The sequence below is a fragment of the Arachis ipaensis genome, chromosome B2 (assembly GCF_059453495.1).
Source record: "Arachis ipaensis isolate K30076 ecotype BB chromosome B2, ASM5945349v1, whole genome shotgun sequence".
Classification (NCBI taxonomy): Eukaryota; Viridiplantae; Streptophyta; class Magnoliopsida; order Fabales; family Fabaceae; genus Arachis; species Arachis ipaensis.
This window is the reverse complement of record NC_142437.1, coordinates 74,313,254-74,332,701: the sequence shown is the minus strand read 5'-3', so window position 1 is coordinate 74,332,701 and position 19,448 is coordinate 74,313,254. Positions and strand designations below refer to the sequence as shown.

General features: G+C 32.6%; 2 protein-coding genes across 2 annotated transcripts; one reads left to right on the top strand and one right to left on the bottom strand.

Moving 5' to 3' along the window:
* Positions 1–1,241: 1,241 nt before the first annotated feature.
* LOC107627306 (uncharacterized) lies at positions 1,242–3,765 on the bottom strand. The gene is made up of 3 exons (XM_088506339.1): positions 1,983–3,765; positions 1,522–1,893; positions 1,242–1,425 (listed from the first exon to the last, which is right to left on the bottom strand). Exons 1-3 carry the CDS (start codon positions 3,763–3,765, stop codon positions 1,274–1,276), a joined length of 2,307 nt encoding a protein of 768 aa, XP_088362465.1. The 3' UTR covers positions 1,242–1,273.
* A 12,763-nt stretch (positions 3,766–16,528) lies between these two features.
* Positions 16,529–17,788, top strand: LOC107627305 (uncharacterized). Its single transcript, XM_016330153.1, has 2 exons — positions 16,529–17,404; positions 17,525–17,788. The coding sequence occupies exons 1-2, from the start codon at positions 16,529–16,531 to the stop codon at positions 17,786–17,788; spliced, it is 1,140 nt and encodes a 379-aa protein (XP_016185639.1).
* Positions 17,789–19,448: the final 1,660 nt, after the last annotated feature.

The following is a 19,448-nucleotide window of genomic DNA, read 5'->3' as shown; positions in this document are numbered from 1 at the left end:
AACATTTTTTTATATTATATATAATTAAAATCGAATTGATACACTTAATAATTATGCATGTATATCATGTTCTTACAGGTGTTTCCTAATTTAATTACAATAAATCTATTAATTGATTAACTAATATATGTATTCGTGTCCTATATAGAATTATGTAAGAAAATATAAAAAATAAATAAATATTTTAAACGAAAACACATAGAATAGTTATTATAATAAAAATTTTATAAAATTAATTAAATTAATAGTTAATTTGATTGAGAATATTAAAAATAGTGAATAATCATTTTATTTGGTTCATGTGAGACCATCTTAGACATTGGATGCACAGGAGCTCTGCAAAGGTCTTTAATAATAGTCCTCTTCGAATAGAATTATAGGTTATATGATGTGATTTGATTTTGGTAAGAGATTAACATTACTTAGGTTGCGTGTGAGACAGGTTCTATTAAAGATTTTTTTTTGGTGAATAATTGAAAAACACCTGATCTCATGCGAATTTGGATTTAATCAAAAGGGTGTTTAAGCTGAAATTGTAGCAGCGATGGTGTGTTAGGTTTGGCTTGATTCAAGGGAGGCAAATATACCACCAGATTGTCTAACAACACATGGAACCCTAGGAGTTGTAGAATTGGTTGGATTTTTTTTAGTACCTTTTCGGTTGTATTTTTTGGAGATGGACCTTTTTTAGGAGTTGTTTTTTCTTCTTATTCTTTTCTCTTTTAGGTTAATAGTTAAATTTACTTTGAAAAAATCACCTATTCTTCAAATTACTCCTCAAATAATTTTTTTTAGTCATATTAGTCCTTAAAAGATAAAACGTAAATCAAAATTGGTCATTCCGTTAGTTAGATGATGACGTGTCACGTTAAGTGTCACGTAGGAGTGTTCGCGGTGCGGTTTGGATCGATTTTGAGCAAGGTTGCGAGAACCGGACCGGTCAATAAACCGGTGAGGTCACTGGTTTAATGGTTCACTGGTTCGACCAGGGTTCAACCGGGGTTCAACCGATTTAATTAAATATTAAATAAAATTATTAAAAAACTTAAAATAATCTTAAGTATATAAATTCAATAATTTCTAACTTAATAAAATTTAATATTTCACATAATAAATTATCCATTACTTAATATTAGAGGTTCACAAACAACTTCAAACATCAAAGTTTATAACTAAACAAAAAATAAAACGTACATAATGACAAACCCATAATGTTCTACATTCAAAAGATACAATTACTAGCAAGTTTTCAACTAATCAAAGGTGCAACTCATCAAAAATCATAATTATCATTAAGTGTTCCAACATCTCCATCATAAACAGGTAATCCAAAGCCACCATCATCAGAAGTACCACCAAAAGAAACTGTATTTGAAGAATCAGCAACATTAGGAAAATCCACATCAAGTTCCACATCTCCTCCGTCTAATAAAATAAAATAGAAAACCAAGAAAAAATTAAAGTTAGAACTTTACATCAGATATTGAGAGGAAATGAAACAAGTTTTGCTATTTTAATAACCTGTAGGATATGAAGGCATAGCATTATCCGTATAAATTAAATTTTCAATGCCTTCGATGTCTCCATTAGTAAATTCAGGATCATCTTCATCCGGCATTACCCAAAAATCTACTGTGTCAATGCTTTGAATGTCAATTGGATCATAATTCTTCTTCTTGCAATGCATTCTAGATTGAAGGCGTAGATTATAAGTGACATAAACAATGTCACTTAGCCTTTGATGCTCTAATCGGTTCCTCCTCTTTGAATGGATTTGTTCAAAGAGGCTCCAGTTCCTCTCGCAGCCGGATGATGAAGATGTTTGATGAAGAAGACGAATTGCCATTTTTTGCAAGTTAGGAGCACTCCCACCGTGTAGCCTCCACCATTCACCTACCAAAATATGAAATTCAACTATCAATTCTCATTCAATATTTAAAAAAAATTCAAAGTAAATTGAACATAGAAATATAAATACTTACCAGGTTCAAGTCTCTTAATTGCTTTCAATGCACTTTCCCTTCCAAAACTTCCTTTTCGATCTCGATACAACTGTATCTCTTGCATTGCGGCAACCGAGTCATCGCAAAGAGTTTCAATATCAAATAAATCAAGCAAAGACCTCAAGATATTTGCCTTCTCAACAAACCCCTCACTATAGAAGTAATCTGGATTCAAAAAGTATGCTGCTGCATGGAGGTCACGCTTCAAATGCTTATCCCACCGCATTTTCAAGATACTTGTATAAGGTGTGTATGCAGATTTCCTATTTCTAAACATTGTCTTGATATTAATTTTGGCTCTTTGCATGCCCGCATACACGATACCCAGAGAAGGTTTCTCATCAGCATCAACAAGCCTCAATAACTTAATTAGAGGACCAACAAGCATAACAGTAGTAAAACAATCATCCCAAAACTTACTATCCAAGATAATTGAACTAACCATCTTCCCATTGACACTCTTGGATAATTTATGAGAAGTGAAATATTTGTCAATCACCAATGATTGCAAGTCTTCTTTATGATCATATATACTTTTCAAAGTAATGAAAACAGTAGCAAAACGTGTTACTCCTGGTCGAACAATTTCTTTCCACTCTTTTCTTTTTCTAAGCCATGACAAGAAAATCATATTATTGTAAACAAAAACAGTCACTTTTGAAGCACGAGAGGCAAGGTCAGCTATGTGAGGAAGACTTGCTATGTCTTTCAAGATAAGATTGATGCAATGAGCAGCATAAGGAGACCAAAAAATGTTTGGATACTTTTCATGAATGAGTTTTCCAGCAGATACATAATTCGCAGCATTATCAGTAACCACATGCACAATGTTACTAGACCCAACCCACTCAATAACCTCAGCAAACAATTTAAACAAGGTATCGGCAGTTTTTATCATATCAGAAGCATCAACAGACTTAACAAATGACATACCAGCAGGACAATAAACTAGAAAATTAATTAACGTACGCTGCCTTTGATCAGTCCAGCCATCTGCCATCAGTGTACAACCAGTCCTTTTCCACGAGCTCCTATAACCTTCAACAAGCAACTGACACTCCTTCTTAAGATCGGCCAGCAAATGAACTCTCATTTCGTCATACGACGGTCCCTTGAAACCAGGTCCAATTGCAGCAACTTCGTCCAAGGCAGGTTGAAAGTAAGGCGATTGAATTGCATTGAATGGAATCCATGCATCAATGATCCATCTTGCAAGCCCCAACTTAACCTTGTGTTTAACTTGTTTACTGGCCAAGACACTTTTCAAAGCTGGTTGAGAGCCTGGTATAGTCCTTTCCTTAAAATAACTTCCAATTGGAGTAGCAGCAATCGCTCTTCTCTTTCCTTTGTCTCCCATTGTTGCAGGAGCCGGAGGTTGTACAGGATTAGGCGCTTTACCCTCTTCTTCCGCTTCTCTTTCACTTTCCACATCATAACAATCAGATGTAAATTTTCTTTTTTCTGCCTTATTTTTTTTGTTTTCCTCCAAAAGCCTTTTGAATTGAAGCTCAACATCTTCAGTTACTTTGTTACAAACTTTAATTTGTCCAGGGATTTTTGCAAGATGATATTTCATTCTATATATCCCCCCTCCATTGTAAGTATTCAAGCAGAAAATACATGTATATTGAGCCTTGTTATTTTTGTCATACTTCACTGTAAAATACTGCCAAGCTGGATCAGATTTACCTCTAGAGGAACCAGTTTGAGAATTTTGAGCAGCATTATCTTGTGGCTGTGAGTTACTTTGTGATTGTTCCATCTATAACAATCAGAAAATCAAAGACAAGAAATCAACTTCAAAAAACCATGAAAATAATGAAGCAGCAAACAGAACAGGCAGCATAGAGAATCAAAAACTATTTCCAGCAAACAGAACAGGCAGCATAGATCAACTTCATGCAGCTTGACAGTCACAGAAATCAACTGATTCAGGTAAAATAAAAATTTAAAACTATTTCCATTCAAAAGCAACAAAAAGCAGAAGCAAACAGAATGGTAGAGCATAGAGCAAACAGAAGCATAGAGCATATTCATGAACCAGCAAACAGAATCAGCAAACAGAACAGACAGCATAGAGAATCAAAAACAAAAATTAAGATCAGAACATATTCAGGCAGCATAGAGCATATTTAACTGGATTTATATGTTATTTTTTTTTAACTCAGATGCCCTGTTATTTTTTTTTCAAACAGAACAGGCGAGCTAGAAGGAAGCATGTTCAAAATCAAAAAGACAAGAAAATCAGTCTTACCGGCGAATGAAAGGCGGGCTCGGCGAGCTCGTCGAGGTTCGGCAACGAGGAAGCGGGCTCAACGCGGTGGTGGTCGCGGCTGCTGAGGAGCGCTGCTGGGTGGCGAATGAGGAGCGCTGCTGGAATCTGGAGCTTGGTGGGCGGTGGCAATGGTGGCCTTGGTGGATGAGGGGGGAAGAAAGGGGAGGAGGCTGGGAGCTTGGGTGATTGGTGGGTGGCTGATTGATTAGTGATTAGGGTTAGGTTGGTTAACGCGTACGCCAGTTTTTTTTTTTTTTAAAAATAGCCAAAACAACGTCGTTTGGCTTCTGAATTTCCAAACCACTGAACCGCCAAAAAACCGGACAGTTCTTCCGGTTCGTCGGTTAACTGCCGATTCGACCGGTTTTCCCACCGGTTCTTTGCCATTTGGTTTTTGAGGTTACCCGGACCGGCTAGGTAACTGGTTTCCGATTTTTTCGATTGAACCGGCCGGTCTGGTCCGGTTTTCAGAACCATGGTTTTGAGTAAAAAACTCATCCAATCCGAACACTAATTTTACTTGCGGTGCGATTTGGATTTGATGACTTAAAAAAAATTCGATTCAATTTCAAGCGGTTTGGATTGGATTGGATTTACGATTTTGTAAATTAAGAAAATTAAATACATATAACAAGTCTCAACATCAAATTTTAAATAATCAACAATGACATAACAAGTCTTAACAATATCTTAAAAAGCCAACGATAACATAACAATAGAAATAAAATTATAGGTTAGTTAAAATAAATAAATAAATATCATTTTGAACATAAAATATTTATTAAATAATAATAATACATGAATAATAGAAAAATGTATAACAAATTAAACATGTTATATGTAACACCCTACCACACCACCTATGTTTTACGGCTTAAGCGTAAAGCTCAGTGTGGTAGGGTTTTACATTATAAGTATAATTGTAAATATAATAATAAAATAATAATATTATATCACATTGTATGGTTTGGATTGGATTGGATCGGTTATGAAAAGTAGATCCAAAATCCGATCCAATCCAGTGGTTTGCAAAAAATAGAATCCAATTAAATCCGAATTAGTGCGATTTTAATTGGTTTTCGGTTTGGATTGAATTTGATGAGCAGTTTAATTTGGATCGGTTTGGATTTGAACATCCCTCATCCTTAGTACCACGTGGCATGATGACGTGGTAGATTAATGCCATGTGTCACAAGATGATTGGTTGACGTGTTAGATCAGTGACACCTAGCACGACACGTGTCACTCGACATGTGAAAAAGTTATTTATAATCAAAATAGTCCTTGAAAGTTCAGATGTAAGTCATTTTCATCTCTAAAATTTTAAAAATTAATCAAATTAGTCCTTATATAATTTATTTTTATTTTTATTTTTTTCGTAATATTAAAGTTAAAATATTTTTTGATAGTACTAATTTTAATATTATTTTTTAGACCTTAATAAAAAAAATTCTTTTTACATAAAATAATAAAAATAATTACATTATTATGAAGTTATTTTATCATTTGTATTTTAAAATTTTATATTTTCAAATTATAATTTTTTATATTAAATTTTTTTATTTAAACGAGTTTATCAAATTATTGTTATTATATATTTAAAATTTTAATTTTTTTAATTTTATTAAATAATATAATAATTATTTTAAAATTTAAATCTTTAAATTTTTAAAATTATAATTTTTATTATTATTTAATTTATATGATAGAACTCAATAATTAAAAAATCGATTTGTGGGATCATTTGTTGAATCTTAATATTTTAATATAGTTTCTATAAAATAACTACTATATTTATTTTGTGAGATCTAAGATATTAAAATATTTAAAATAATTACTATATTTATTTAATAAAATCCAAAATATCAAAACTTTTAGTATATAACTAGTTTTAATATTTTGAATTTCACTAAATAAATATATTATTATTTTAAATATTTTAATCTTTTAGATCTCACTAAATAAATATAGTAGTTATTTAAAAAAAAACTATATTAAAATATTAAAATTCAACAAGTGACCCCACAAATCAATTTTTCAATTAATGAGTTCTATTATACAAATTAAACAATAATAAAAATTATAATTTTAAAAAAATTAAAAGATTTAAATTTTAAAATAACTACTATACTATTAAGTGATATTTAAAATATTAATTTTTAAATATATAATCAACAATAATTTAATAAACTCATTTAAATAAAAAAAATTCACTATAAAAAATTTACAATTTAAAAATGTAAAATTTACTGGCTGCAGATTTGGCTTGGCTCGATAGGCTATGGAATAAACGGATGGGGCAGGCTTGCTTGACCCTAGTCCTAGCTTCTGAAACAAGAGAACGGACTAACTCTAACTAATCCACTCGACAAAATAACTTTTTAATAATATAATTATTTTTATTATTTTATGTAAAGAGAATTTTATTTATTAAGATCTAAAAAATAATATTAAAATTAGTATTATCAAAAAATATTTTAAATTTAATATTATAAAAAAATAAAAAAATTATATAAGAATTAATTTGATTAATTTTTAAAATTTTAAGGATAAAAATGACTTATATCTGGACTTTTAAGGACTATTTTGATTATAAATAATCTTTTTACATGTCAAGTGACACGTGGCATGCTAGGTGTCACTGACCTGATACGTCAACCAATCATCTTGTGACACGTGGCATTAACCTACCACGTCATCATGCTACGTGGTACTTAACATGACACGTTATCATCTAATTAACGGAAGGACCAATTTGACTTACATTTTATCTTTCAAGGACTAATATGACTAAACAAATCATTTGAAGACTAATTTAAAGAACGAGTGATCTTTCAAGAATGAATTTGACTATTAACCTTTTCTCTTTTCTTCTTTCTTTGTCTTTTAGGTTTTATGTCACAAAAAAAAAAATTACTCATTGATAATAATACATAGTTTGTGATTAAATTAAAGTATTTATATTAAGATTCTATCGTTTCAAAGACTTTTCTTTAAACAACATTAGTAGTTGAATTTGTAAACATTTTTGTCATGATTCATGAGTAAAACTTTCAAGTCCTCTTACTTTTATGTTAAAACTAATTTGAGTAAATAAGATCTAACATGAAATATAGTCTGCTTGAACTTTTTTTATTATCATGCCTAGGGATAACAATGGGTATCCATACAGGATACCCCTCTTCCACCCCATTTTTATTTATGAAAATGCTTACTCTTGTCTCATCCCCGTTATAAGTCCCTATTTAATTGTTCCCGTGAAAATAATGGATACTCACGGATGGATATTCATGGGTATTGCCTTTAAATCTTTTTAAAAAGAATTACAAAATATATAATACATAAGGTAACATAATTTAACTCTAAACATAGTTTAATATAATCTAATACAAACGTTAAATATCCAACATGGTAACTTATAACTTTTATTTATAAGTGATGATATTTTAAAAACATTTCCTTCATAGACTTTGTGGGGTGAGTATATCCATCCCTGTCTCCATTTTCATTTATTCACGAGGGAAGGTCCTCATTCTCGTGGCATTTTACAGGTCCTATTTAATCTCCGTCGTAGATAATTTCTGTAGGTACCTATTTTTACGGGTGTTTTGTCATCTCTAATCATGGCAACAGAAATTAATATATTATATATAAAAATGTTATTGTTAAAATCTAATTGGTATAGGAATATTTGTTAATATTATATTCATTCTTAGAAATAGAGTAATATGACTAATGTTATTACATGTTGAAACTCGCTAACTTATTTTGTTTCTTATTTAGTTGAAGTAGTTCTATTTATACCTAAAGAAAATTTTATACTTTTTTATTAGTTTAAATACTTAATAAAATTGTTAAAAATAATAAGAATACACAGTTGAATGCATAATATTTTGTCTTAAATCTCGTGGAATAATAAAAAATAATTTATTTCAAGTCGCTATCAATACAACCATTAAAAAAATTCTATCAATGCAATTAATAAAACTCACCTATCATGTTTAGGATTTTTCTTCATCGATACAAAATATTATTTGAAAACTCATGGCAATAGCTATCTTAGATATGTTTTAGTATTGAGATATTGTTGAAAATTAGTAAAATAATAAACAACCTCCTGACATATAATATTAAGGTCTTTAAACTTACTCTTTAATGTTATCTATGAATTTCATCTTATAACAATTTAAGAGTGAAATATATGTCCTTATAAGTAGCGAGCATTTGCATCCTCCTTATTCAAGAGCAGCCATGTCTAATAATTTTTAAAATTTTACTTCTAAAATATTTATAAGGCAACTATATATGCATAATTTTTTTTTAAGAAAGTGAACGACAATAATAAAATTTTGTAGTCTATATAGCACTAAATTATAATAGTTGAAAGTCGTCTAAGTATTTTTTTTATAGTATCAACAAACTAAATAAAATGGATGCAAAGTACATGTTAAGACTTCAAAGTTAAATCATTACACATATATGAAAACAAATTTGAATATAAATTTATTATTACTTGCAAATAAATAAGTCAACTTTTCAATTATGAAATATTTTCTTCAAATGAACTTTGCTGGAAATAATATAAGTCAAATTTTAAGTATGAGGATATGGCCTTTTAGTTGTCATATAACCCAAAAAAAATACTTGTAATATTTTGTCTTTTTAATAATATAATGCATATAAGAAGATTTTCTGTAATGTAAATCATGAAATGGAAGTCTAATCACAAATAATTTTTTTTTCTTGGATATCATAGCCAAATAATCATCATGTTGCATCATATGCCAAAATGTAGCTACAATTATTGAACTAATTCCTAATTTTATCAAGAACTTATGTTTTCTCTAATGAATCACTAAGAGGATAATTGGTTTGCGAAAATATTTTTTGTTTTCGTTTTCTGTTTTCATTTTTAGAAAATAATTTTTATTTTTAATTTTTCACATTTTAAAAATTGTGATTGATTTGTGAAAAGAAGATTCATTTCTAAGTATCAAAAATAATAGAAATATGTTTGGTTAGCTCATTTTAAAATGTATTTTTAATATTTTAAAATTACAAAATTATATTTTTATTAAATGTATAATTTTAGTTATTTAATTTTTTATTAAATTAATAATTAATTTTTATACGGCATCAATATAAAATAAATTACTATCTTATTATGCTATTTTAAAAAAAGTTGGTATCATATATATATATATATATATATATATATATATGGTTTTATATTTTCTATGGCACTATATAACAATAAAAAATATCAATTGAAACAAAAAATTGCAACCAAAATTAATTTTACACCAAACGAATCGATTAATTAATATTAAATCTATTGATATAAACATATTTTTTAACAAATAATTTATTAATAAAAAATTATAACAAATTATCATTTTATGTATTCTTTTAATTTTTATTATCGATACTTTTATAATTAATTATCGATTTAAAAAATTATTTCCTAACAAAATCATTTCTTTAAATAAAATGTGTCTCTAAAATACGTACTCAATTTTAAATAAAATAAAAAAACTCAAAAAATACATATTTAATTCTAATTAGAACTTCATTTTTTTTATTATTTGACTATATAGTCCAAAGGGTCAAATGAAATTGAAAAAAAAAAAATAAAAAATGGTCAAATGAAATTTTAAAAAAAAGTAATTTTTTTTATCTTTTTAAAAAATGTATGTATAAATTAAAAGTAGATAATGGATACACTGAAGTGAATGTGGTGTGAGAAAAAAAATGTATTGAAAAAAGTAGGAGAGGTTGAACGTTTATCCCAAAACAAAAAATATTGTATTTTGAGTTCAAAACCGTTTCAAATATTCAAACTGAAGAAACTAAAAATATGGAAATAACATTTTTAACTTTGTTCCATTTTTTAAAATGTTTTCATTGAAAATATTTTAAAAATATTTAATCAATCATATTTTTATGCTTTATTTTTATTTTTATCGAAAATAAAAATAAAAATAAAAACGAAAACTCACAAACCAATTAATCCCTAATATTGTATATAGTGATTGTTACACGATATAGCCATTGTATAATGTTTAATGATTTAGTTTTAAATAACTCATTTAAATTTAAAGTTATGTATTCAACTTTCATAATTCTTATTTTTTTATTTTAATAAAAAAATTAAAATTATTTTTTGTAATCATTGTTTTATGAATGTGGTACTATGAATAGATCAATAATCTTTTTTTTTTTTTGAATACTCAAAAAATATTAATATAAATTTATTATTCTCATTTGTTATTCTTAATTTGTCATTTTATTAAAAATAAAATAATTACTAAAATTATTGAGTTAATACTTAAATTAGTCCACAAAATTACACATACACCTTAAACTGATTTTTAAAATTTTAGTTTACTCAATTTAATTTCTAAAGTTGACATTTATATATGGCTCACATTAATTTCTCAAATATTTTTCTTTACGACATGTTGACGTGACACATAACATGACATACTGACATGGATTATCAATACCACGTGTTAGAACATGCTTCGACCATGTGTAATTAGGTAATGACATGTCAGTTAGTGATACGTAGCATGTTAATGTGGACGATAGTATTACGTGACAAAAACGGTTATCCATGTGTTACTTTATGATTTGTCTACATGTCACTAGCTAACATGCCATTATTGCAAGTGACTCGATTTAATTCCTGAATTTTTTTAAGCTACTCAATTTAGTCTTTAAAATTAAAAGTCATAAATTAAAGTAGTCTCTACACAAATATGTGAACAATAAAAAAAAATTAATATATTTAAAATATTAAGAATTTTGATTTATTTAACAAAATTCAATGATTAAATGAAGCTACTTGTAATGATGTCATTGAGTGACACATAAACAAATGATAAAGTGTCATATGCACCAACATTTACATCGACATTCCATATGTCACTATCTAAAATTTTATCATCCTATTAAATATGGTCAAACCATACCATTCTAACACTGACGATCCACATTAATATGTTATTCAGCATGTCATGAATAAAAAAATATTCGAAAGACTAACTTGAGTCACAAATGTCAACTTTAAAATTAAAATGAGTAAACTAAAACTTTAAACCAAATTTGAGTTTTAACTCAACATTATTAATTAATTAAGAAATATAAAAATAGTATTGAACAAAATTAATTAAATATTTATTAGAATTAATGTTCAAATGAATGACAAATTGTTAGCAAATTTTAGCTTTAAAAGTATTTCATCTATTGGAATGCTTTCAAATTAATGAAGAATTAGTTACCATACTCTACGACAAATATTTTGATTATAGAAGACTAAAAAAATGTTAAAAAAATTATTGAAAAGGCAATATATATTGAAAAAGTCTACTTAGATCATAAGGCATGTGACAACTTTACTCCATATATATATATATATATATAATTTTTTGGTAAAAAAAATATTTTACCTTTATAATTAATGTGAAAATCGTAAAAGACAAAGAGATTTAACTTTATATATAAAAAATAAAATAAAATATATCCTTGAGATTATATTATAATAGAAATGATATATTTGAGTATATCGAAAGAGAAAATAAAAAAATATATAACAAAATTCTTTTAAGAAAAAAACCCTATAATTAAATAGAATCATCAATTTAGTTGATGTAAAATAAATAAATAAATAATGTGACCAAATAAAGTTTTATATGTGTAGTGAAATTTTAATTCTAATGAATTTTAGTCAATAATTTTTTAATATAATAAGTGAAAAAATATTTACTCAATGCTCTATAAAATATAACACCAAAAGTAATAAAATTTTAATAGGATTCTATATTATAGATTACTTTATGATAAAAATAAATAATTTAAATTAAATACTGATATAAATAAATAATATTAAATAAAATATAAATATAAGTAAATAATATTAAATAAAATATAAATTTTAACTCAGCATAACTTCTACTCTTTCATTATGTAGAATAAATAATAAATAGCATTGTATTCGTTGAAGTTTTGATTTTGAGAAGATATTTAAATTTTAATTAAATCTCTTGAAACTATGAAGAAGTAAAAAGAGCTGGAATTTGATAACCATGTTTATATTTTTTAATATATATATATATATACAAAATAAAAATGAATAAAAAATAAATAAGATGGAGTTATAATTTGTTTTGATAAACAATGTGAACATGCTCTAAATCAAAGGACGAAGTCTCCAAAAATCGTGCTGAAAACAAAATTCGATACCAATTAACTTAATAACTTCCACTAGTGATACTTTGAATTAATTAAAAATTGCTAACTTTAAGCTTTTAATACCCATGCTTTTATAAAACTATACCATATCAAAGACTTCAAATAATATAAAAATAAATAATAATTTGAATTTAGCGTCCCTAAAATTTAGTATTTACCAAGTGATACGTAACCTTAACCTCAGCCACCCGAAAAGCTCGGAACGGAACAATAAATTCGAACTCGAATATTTGAAAAGAGAGACGTGGTCAACAAAATCTTATCCTCCAAAACAGCTGACCCAGAATCACGGTTCTACCTGCAACTGATGAGCAAAACACCCTCTATAAAACCGAACACACAACCTCGGCTAAAGATCATGTTCTAGTTTCAATTTAATATTCACTTGACGTACCCATAAAAGCTCCTTATTGACTTGAGCGTCGGAGTATCTTTTATAGGTATTCCCGCCACGGTGTTCAGTCCTGGCCGATGTATAGCCCTCCATCTTTGACGACACTCTGCTCGGAATCACTATAGCTCGGCCGCCCCAGTGCACGGACGAATCACTTGGCGCCCACCGTGGGCCCAGAAATTTATCTAATCCCACTGTTCTCTTTGCTTAGTTTTTTACTCTATTTTGCAGGATTCCCAATCCTCAAGCATGGCTGATAATGGGAACCCTCAACCCACACAGGTAGAGCTCCTAGCTCAGATCGCTGGGCTTCAAGCAGAAGTACGAAGGATAGCCAAGCTATCCGCACATAACAATGGAAAACATGAGGAAGGAAGCTCCAAAAGCTCGGCTCAGGGCAACACAGGTCCCCTAAACATCAGCCCACCGAAGGAAAAGCTGACTTTGGACAACACTTTCTCCAAGGAGATCACCAACTTCCAGATGCCGAAAAATTTCGTATTACTCACCGCCCTGGAGCCATACAAGGGGTTCGGTGATCCCCGGACTCATGTTAAGAAATTTCAATCTATGATGTTTTTTAACGGCGCTAACAATGAACTTGTGCTCTGTCGAGCTTTTCCTACTTACCTTGATGGTGCTGCATTATTCTGGTTTTCTAAGTTGTCTACAGGTTCAATTTTTTCTTTTGAGGAGCTGGCGGGGTCCTTCATTGATTATTTTGCCGCATCAAGAATATACGTTCATGGATCAGATTACCTAGGCACCATCAAACAAGAACAACATGAAAGCTTAAAAGACTGCATGACTCGGTTTGCTGAGGCAACCATGGAGATTCAAGACTTAGATCTGGCAGTACACCTGCACGCCCTCAAAGCCGGCCGCAGACCTGACAAGTTCTGAGAGACGATTGCGTTAACCAAACCGAAGACACTAGAAGAGTTCCGAGAAAGGGCTGCAGGTCAGATGGAGATTGAAGAGCTCCGCGAAGCCCAGAAAGTAAAAAAACAGCCACACAGAAAAGATGAAGAAAATTTCTTCAGACCACCAAACAACAAGGAGTCGAAGAAGCTCTTCAAGCTCACACCAAAATTCAATACTTACACTAGGTTCAATACCAAAAGAGAGAACATCATCAAGGAGATTCTCAATGCCAAAATAGTGAAACCATCAGCCCGTGCATGAAGTTACCAAGACCAAAGGTTCGTGGATAGGAGCAAGCATTGCGCTTTTCATCAGAAGTTTGGACACACTACAGACGACTGCATCGTCGCCAAGGACCTGCTCGAAAGACTGGCACGCCAAGGGCTCCTAGACAAACACGTCGATGGATGCAAAACTAAGGAAGTCAGCTCGGATAAAGATGAGCACCAACGAGCAACAACAGATAAGGACAAAGGGAAACGAACATAACCCAACCCGCCAAGAGGCGTTATCAACTACATATCAGGAGGCTATGCAGGTGGGGGGGGGGAAACCTCGGCCAGAAAATGACGTTATAGAGCAATGCTAGCAATCGAAGGAACAACACACCCCAAGAGAGAAAAAGACGTAGACGTCACAATAACATTCAATCAATCAGACTTCAAATCAGCGAGCCCTAACCTTGACGATCCAGTAGTAATCTCCATTCAAGCTGGAGAACTATTAGTAATAAAAACACTACTAGATCCAAGTAGCAGCGCTGACGTTTTATTTTATTCTACTTTCAAGAAAATGAAGTTATCAAAAAAAACAATGCAACCCTCCTCCGGAGAGCTGGTGGGTTTCTCCGGAGAAAGGGTCCCTATTATGGGACACATATGGTTAAGAACAACGATAGGAGAAAACCCTATGTCAAAATCGATTGATATCCAATATCTGATTGTAGACTGTTATAGCCCTTATAATATTATCATCGGAAGACCAGCCCTGAATATATTCAGGGTAGTAGTGTCTACTTTACACATGTGTGTTAAGTTTCCTGTGCAGGAAAACAAGATAGCAACAGTATATGCAGATCACCAAAAAGCTCGACAATGCTACAATGCCAGCCTGAAGTAAAGCTCGGCAAAACAAGCAACTCGGCCACAAGTGCAAGCAATCCACAATACAGCCGAGATTTTAAAATTAGCCGAGCTTGATCCAAGAGAGGACTTCAACGAATGACCTCAACCAATGGACAACCTTCAGCGAGTAATATTAGCAGACGATGATAAACAATTCACATACATTGGAGAATCCTTGGAGGGGGAAGAACGAACAAAACTGATAATAATACTTCGAAGCAACGCCGACCTATTTGTATGGACGCCTGAGAACATGGCTGGAATAAATCTAGAAGTCATCTGCCACAAGCTAGCAATTGACAAGGCAGTCCGACCTGTGGCACAAAAGAAAAGAAACCTCGGAGAGGAGAAAAAACAAGCAGCACTAGAGGAAACCAAGAAGCTCCTTAATGCAGGTTTTATCAAAGAAATCCGCTTCACCACATGGCTCTCCAACGTGGTAATGGTAAGGAAAAGTTCAGGCAAATGGCGCATGTGTGTCGACTTTACAAATTTAAATAAAGCTTGTCCTAAAGATGCTTACCAGTTACCTTGTATAGATAAATTAGTAGATAATGCTTCCGGTTTCAAAAGCTTAAGTTTTATGGATGCATACTCTGGTTATAACCAGATCCTAATGCACCCAGAGGACCAAAGCAAAACAGCCTTTATAACATAACATGAGAATTTTTGTTACAAGGTAATGCCTTTTGGCTTAAAGAATGGAGGGGTGACGTACCAAAGACTAATGGACAAGGTATTCCGATAACAAATAGGTCAGAATATGGAAATTTACGTAGATGATATGGTAGCAAAGACACCTGAACGTGGTTCACATTGCGACGATTTGTTAGAAGTTTTCAATCAAGTCCGAGCATACAACATGAGGCTTAACCCGGATAAATGCGCCTTCGGGGTTCAAGGAGGAAAATTCCTCGGCTTCATGCTGACCTCACGAGGGATCGAAGTAAACCCAGAAAAGTGCAATGCAATACTAAACATGGCAAGCCCAAAGACAATAAAAGAAGTTCAACAACTCGTAGGAAGAGTAGCCGCCCTGTCGCGCTTCTTACCTGCAGTGGCGAACCGATCATATCATTTCTTCCAAACAATCTCTAAGAATAAGAAATTTGCATGGACTGAGGAATGTGAAAACTCTTTTAAAGAGCTCAAGCAGCTCTTAACATCACCTCCAATACTCTAGAGACCAGAAACAGGTAAACCATTGCATTTATACTTATCTAACCATGCTATAAGCTCGGTTCTAGTGATTGAAACAGGAAAAAAACAAAGCCCAGTATACTTCATTAGTAAGGTTTTACAACCAATGGAGACAAGATACCCGAAAATAAAACAGCTGGCACTAGCACTAATCACCACGGCAAGGAGGCTAAGGCACTATTTCCAGAGCCACACAATAATAGTACGCACCGACCAACCTCTCAGGCAGATATTGACTAGACTCGAGCTTGCTGGACGAATAAACAAATAGTCCATTGAGCTCTCTGAATTTGACATTCAGTACCAATCAAGGAAAACCCTGAAATCACAAATACTAGCCGACTTTATCTCAGAAATGACTACTGAAACACAACCCGCAGAGACGAGTTGGAGTATACACGTAGATGGAGCATCAAACAGGGAAGGAAGCGGAGCAGGTGTACTACTAAAGGAAGGAAACAAAGTGATAGCCGAGCAATCACTACAGTTCCGTTTTACTACAAGCAATAACCAGGCAGAATATGAGGCTCTGCTAGTAGGACTGAAGCTCACCCAACAGCTCAAAATACCTCAGATAACAGTTTACTGTGACTCTGTACTTGTAGTGCATCAAATTAAGGGTGACTACCAAGTAAAAGATCCTTTGTTAGAGAAATATTGGCTCATAACAAAGGATCTTATTTCAAAATTCAACGAATTTAACATTATTCATGTGAACCGAGAACAAAACAGTAGAGTTGATGTGTTATCCAAATTAGCCACGACCAGGCAAACAACAAACACACCAGCACTATCACAGTTAACACTTGATAAACCGAGCTTTGAGCTAAACACGATATTAAGTATAACGCATGTACACGATTGGAGGACACCTTTCCTCGAATACATCAAAACAGGAGCTGTACCAAAAGAGGAATCAAACCTACCACTCTTCCGAAGAAGAGCAAGCTTCTATACAGTAATAGGAAACACCCTGTACAGGCGAGGATACTCACAACCGCTCCTCAAATGCATCAGCAAGGACGAAGCCGAAGAGATCATGGCAGAAACACATGAGGGGGTCTGCGGGAACCACATCGGAGGCCGAGCACTGGCCGCTAAAATATTACGAACAGGATACTACTGGCCAACAGTCAAAAGAGACTGCATTTCAAAGGTCAAAACATGCAATAATTGCCAAAAGCACGCCACAGTCTCAGAAATCCCAGCAGAAAAATTCCACACCGTAGAGGTAAGCTGGCCTTTTGATAGGTGGGGGCTGGATATCCTCGGACCTTTCCCGAAAGCGCCAGGATAGGTGAAATTCCTTTTATTATCAATAGATTATTTCTCTAAATGGATTGAAGCGCAGCCACTGGCGAACATAACGGCAGACAAGGTGAGATCTTTCCTATGGAAAAATATCATATGTAGGTTTGGCATACCAAGAGAAATAATCTCTGATAACGGAAGACAGTTCACAGATCATAAACTCGCCTCCTTTCTAACCAATTTCAATATTAAACATCGTTTCAGCTCAGTTGAGCACCCACAAATAAACGGACAAGTCGAGTCCGCTAACAGAATTATCTTGCAAGGCCTGAAGAGAAAGCTCGGAGAAGCCAAAGGCGAGTAGGTCGACCTCATCCCAAAAATTTTGTGGAGTTACAATACCACAACTCAATCTGCAACAGGGGAAACTCCCTTCAAATTAGTATATGGCGCAGAAGCACTCATCCCAATAGAGGTCAGTGTCCCGATGTTAAGGACCGAGCTATACAACCAACAAAGTAACACGAAAGCTAGAACAGCCGAATTAGACTTCATAGAAGAAGAAAGAGATATTTCAGACATAAAACAACGAGCTATGAAAAGCTTTATAGAAGGAAGACACAATAAAAAGGTCGTTCAAAGGTTTTTAATGACGGAGACCTCGTGCTCAAACGAACAGAAGAAGCGTGGAAACCTCCAGCACACGGAAAACTAGCCGCAAACTAGGAGGGGCCGCTCCGAGTAGTCAAGAACCTTGGCAAGGGGGCTTACAAATTAGAAACCCTCAAAGGAGATCAACTTCCAAGAACATGGAATGTAACCTCCCTAAGGAAATATCAATCATAAAAATGTACTGTACTGTGCGAATGAAGGTACTCTTTTTCCCCTTCGAAGGTTCTTTCCCAACAAGCATGGTTTTTACTCGAAGAGGGTTTTAATGAGGCCGGACGCCATAAATCATTGTATAAAAGTCGATACTATTTTCAAACAATCTAAGTCCTATGTTATTATAGTTTTGATAACTAACATATTTTATAGAGCAGCCAAAATGCTAATATTTAATATAAACCGAGCTTTATACTCGGAAACTAACAAAAATAACCTGAGCATCATGCTTGGAATGTCCAACAAGCAATCAAAATAAAGAGTCAAGACATACATATCCAAGGCAACAATGCCATACATAAAATCCAAAAAACAAAACATCAACAAAAAGGCCTAGTCTGCCTTATCACCAATGCTCAATTCCTCGCTATCATCCACCTGAACTTCATCATCCATAAGCTGGTCATTCACAACCACCTTGGTTGCATCCAGTTTTGTAACATCAGACTCAGGGAATAAAACTTTTACCTGAGACACAGCACGATCAAAGCCTTGTGCGAAGGCCTCGTAAACCTCATTCTCCAGCTCTTTGATCCTCGACTCTAGGCGACCATTCTCATCCCTAGCAGTTTTAACTTGTTCAGCAGAAGTAAGTTGAAGACGTCTCTCCTCAACAAGCTTTGATTCCTTCAAACTCAAGGAAGAAGACAGCTCGGCAATGGTTTTTTCTTTCTCTTGCACAGCCAAGGATAGCTCAGCAACATCCATGGCAACTTTATGCTCTTTCTCAAAAGCAAGTTCTTGGGCTCTCCCAACAGCCACGATCCGAGCACCTATCACCGACAACAAAGACAACGAATGAAAATAAAATAAAGTACTATAAACAAAATAAATTCACACACACCTGTAGAAAACGACTCGCTCCAACATGACCAACTTCATTAATCATTTTCAAATCATCGGGAAAGCAGCAGAGCTCATCAGCCATAACAGAGAAAGGATAAAGTTTCCCCCACAAAGACCGAGCGTGCACATCCCCCGGATAACCATGCAACCTCTTTTACGACTCATACGCCAACTCCACCATTTGAAGCTCTGCAGAAGAATCCCCTTTACCCTGAAAAGTTTCAACAACCTTTTCTTTCATATGACCCCTTTTCTGTTTTGGCTTATAAGTCGGATCAGTTGAAATCACAGCG

Coding starts and splice junctions, on each gene's coding strand:
- LOC107627306 (XM_088506339.1), bottom strand. CDS start 3,765: ATGGAACAATCACAAAGTAACTCACAGCCACAAGATAATGCTGCTCAA. Junction 1,894..1,982: donor AATTAAGAGACTTGAACCTG/GTAAGTATTTAT, acceptor ATATTTTGGTAG/GTGAATGGTGGAGGCTACAC. Junction 1,426..1,521: donor TATGCCTTCATATCCTACAG/GTTATTAAAATA, acceptor TTATTTTATTAG/ACGGAGGAGATGTGGAACTT.
- LOC107627305 (XM_016330153.1), top strand. CDS start 16,529: ATGACTACTGAAACACAACCCGCAGAGACGAGTTGGAGTATACACGTA. Junction 17,405..17,524: donor AAAAATTCCACACCGTAGAG/GTAAGCTGGCCT, acceptor ATTGAAGCGCAG/CCACTGGCGAACATAACGGC.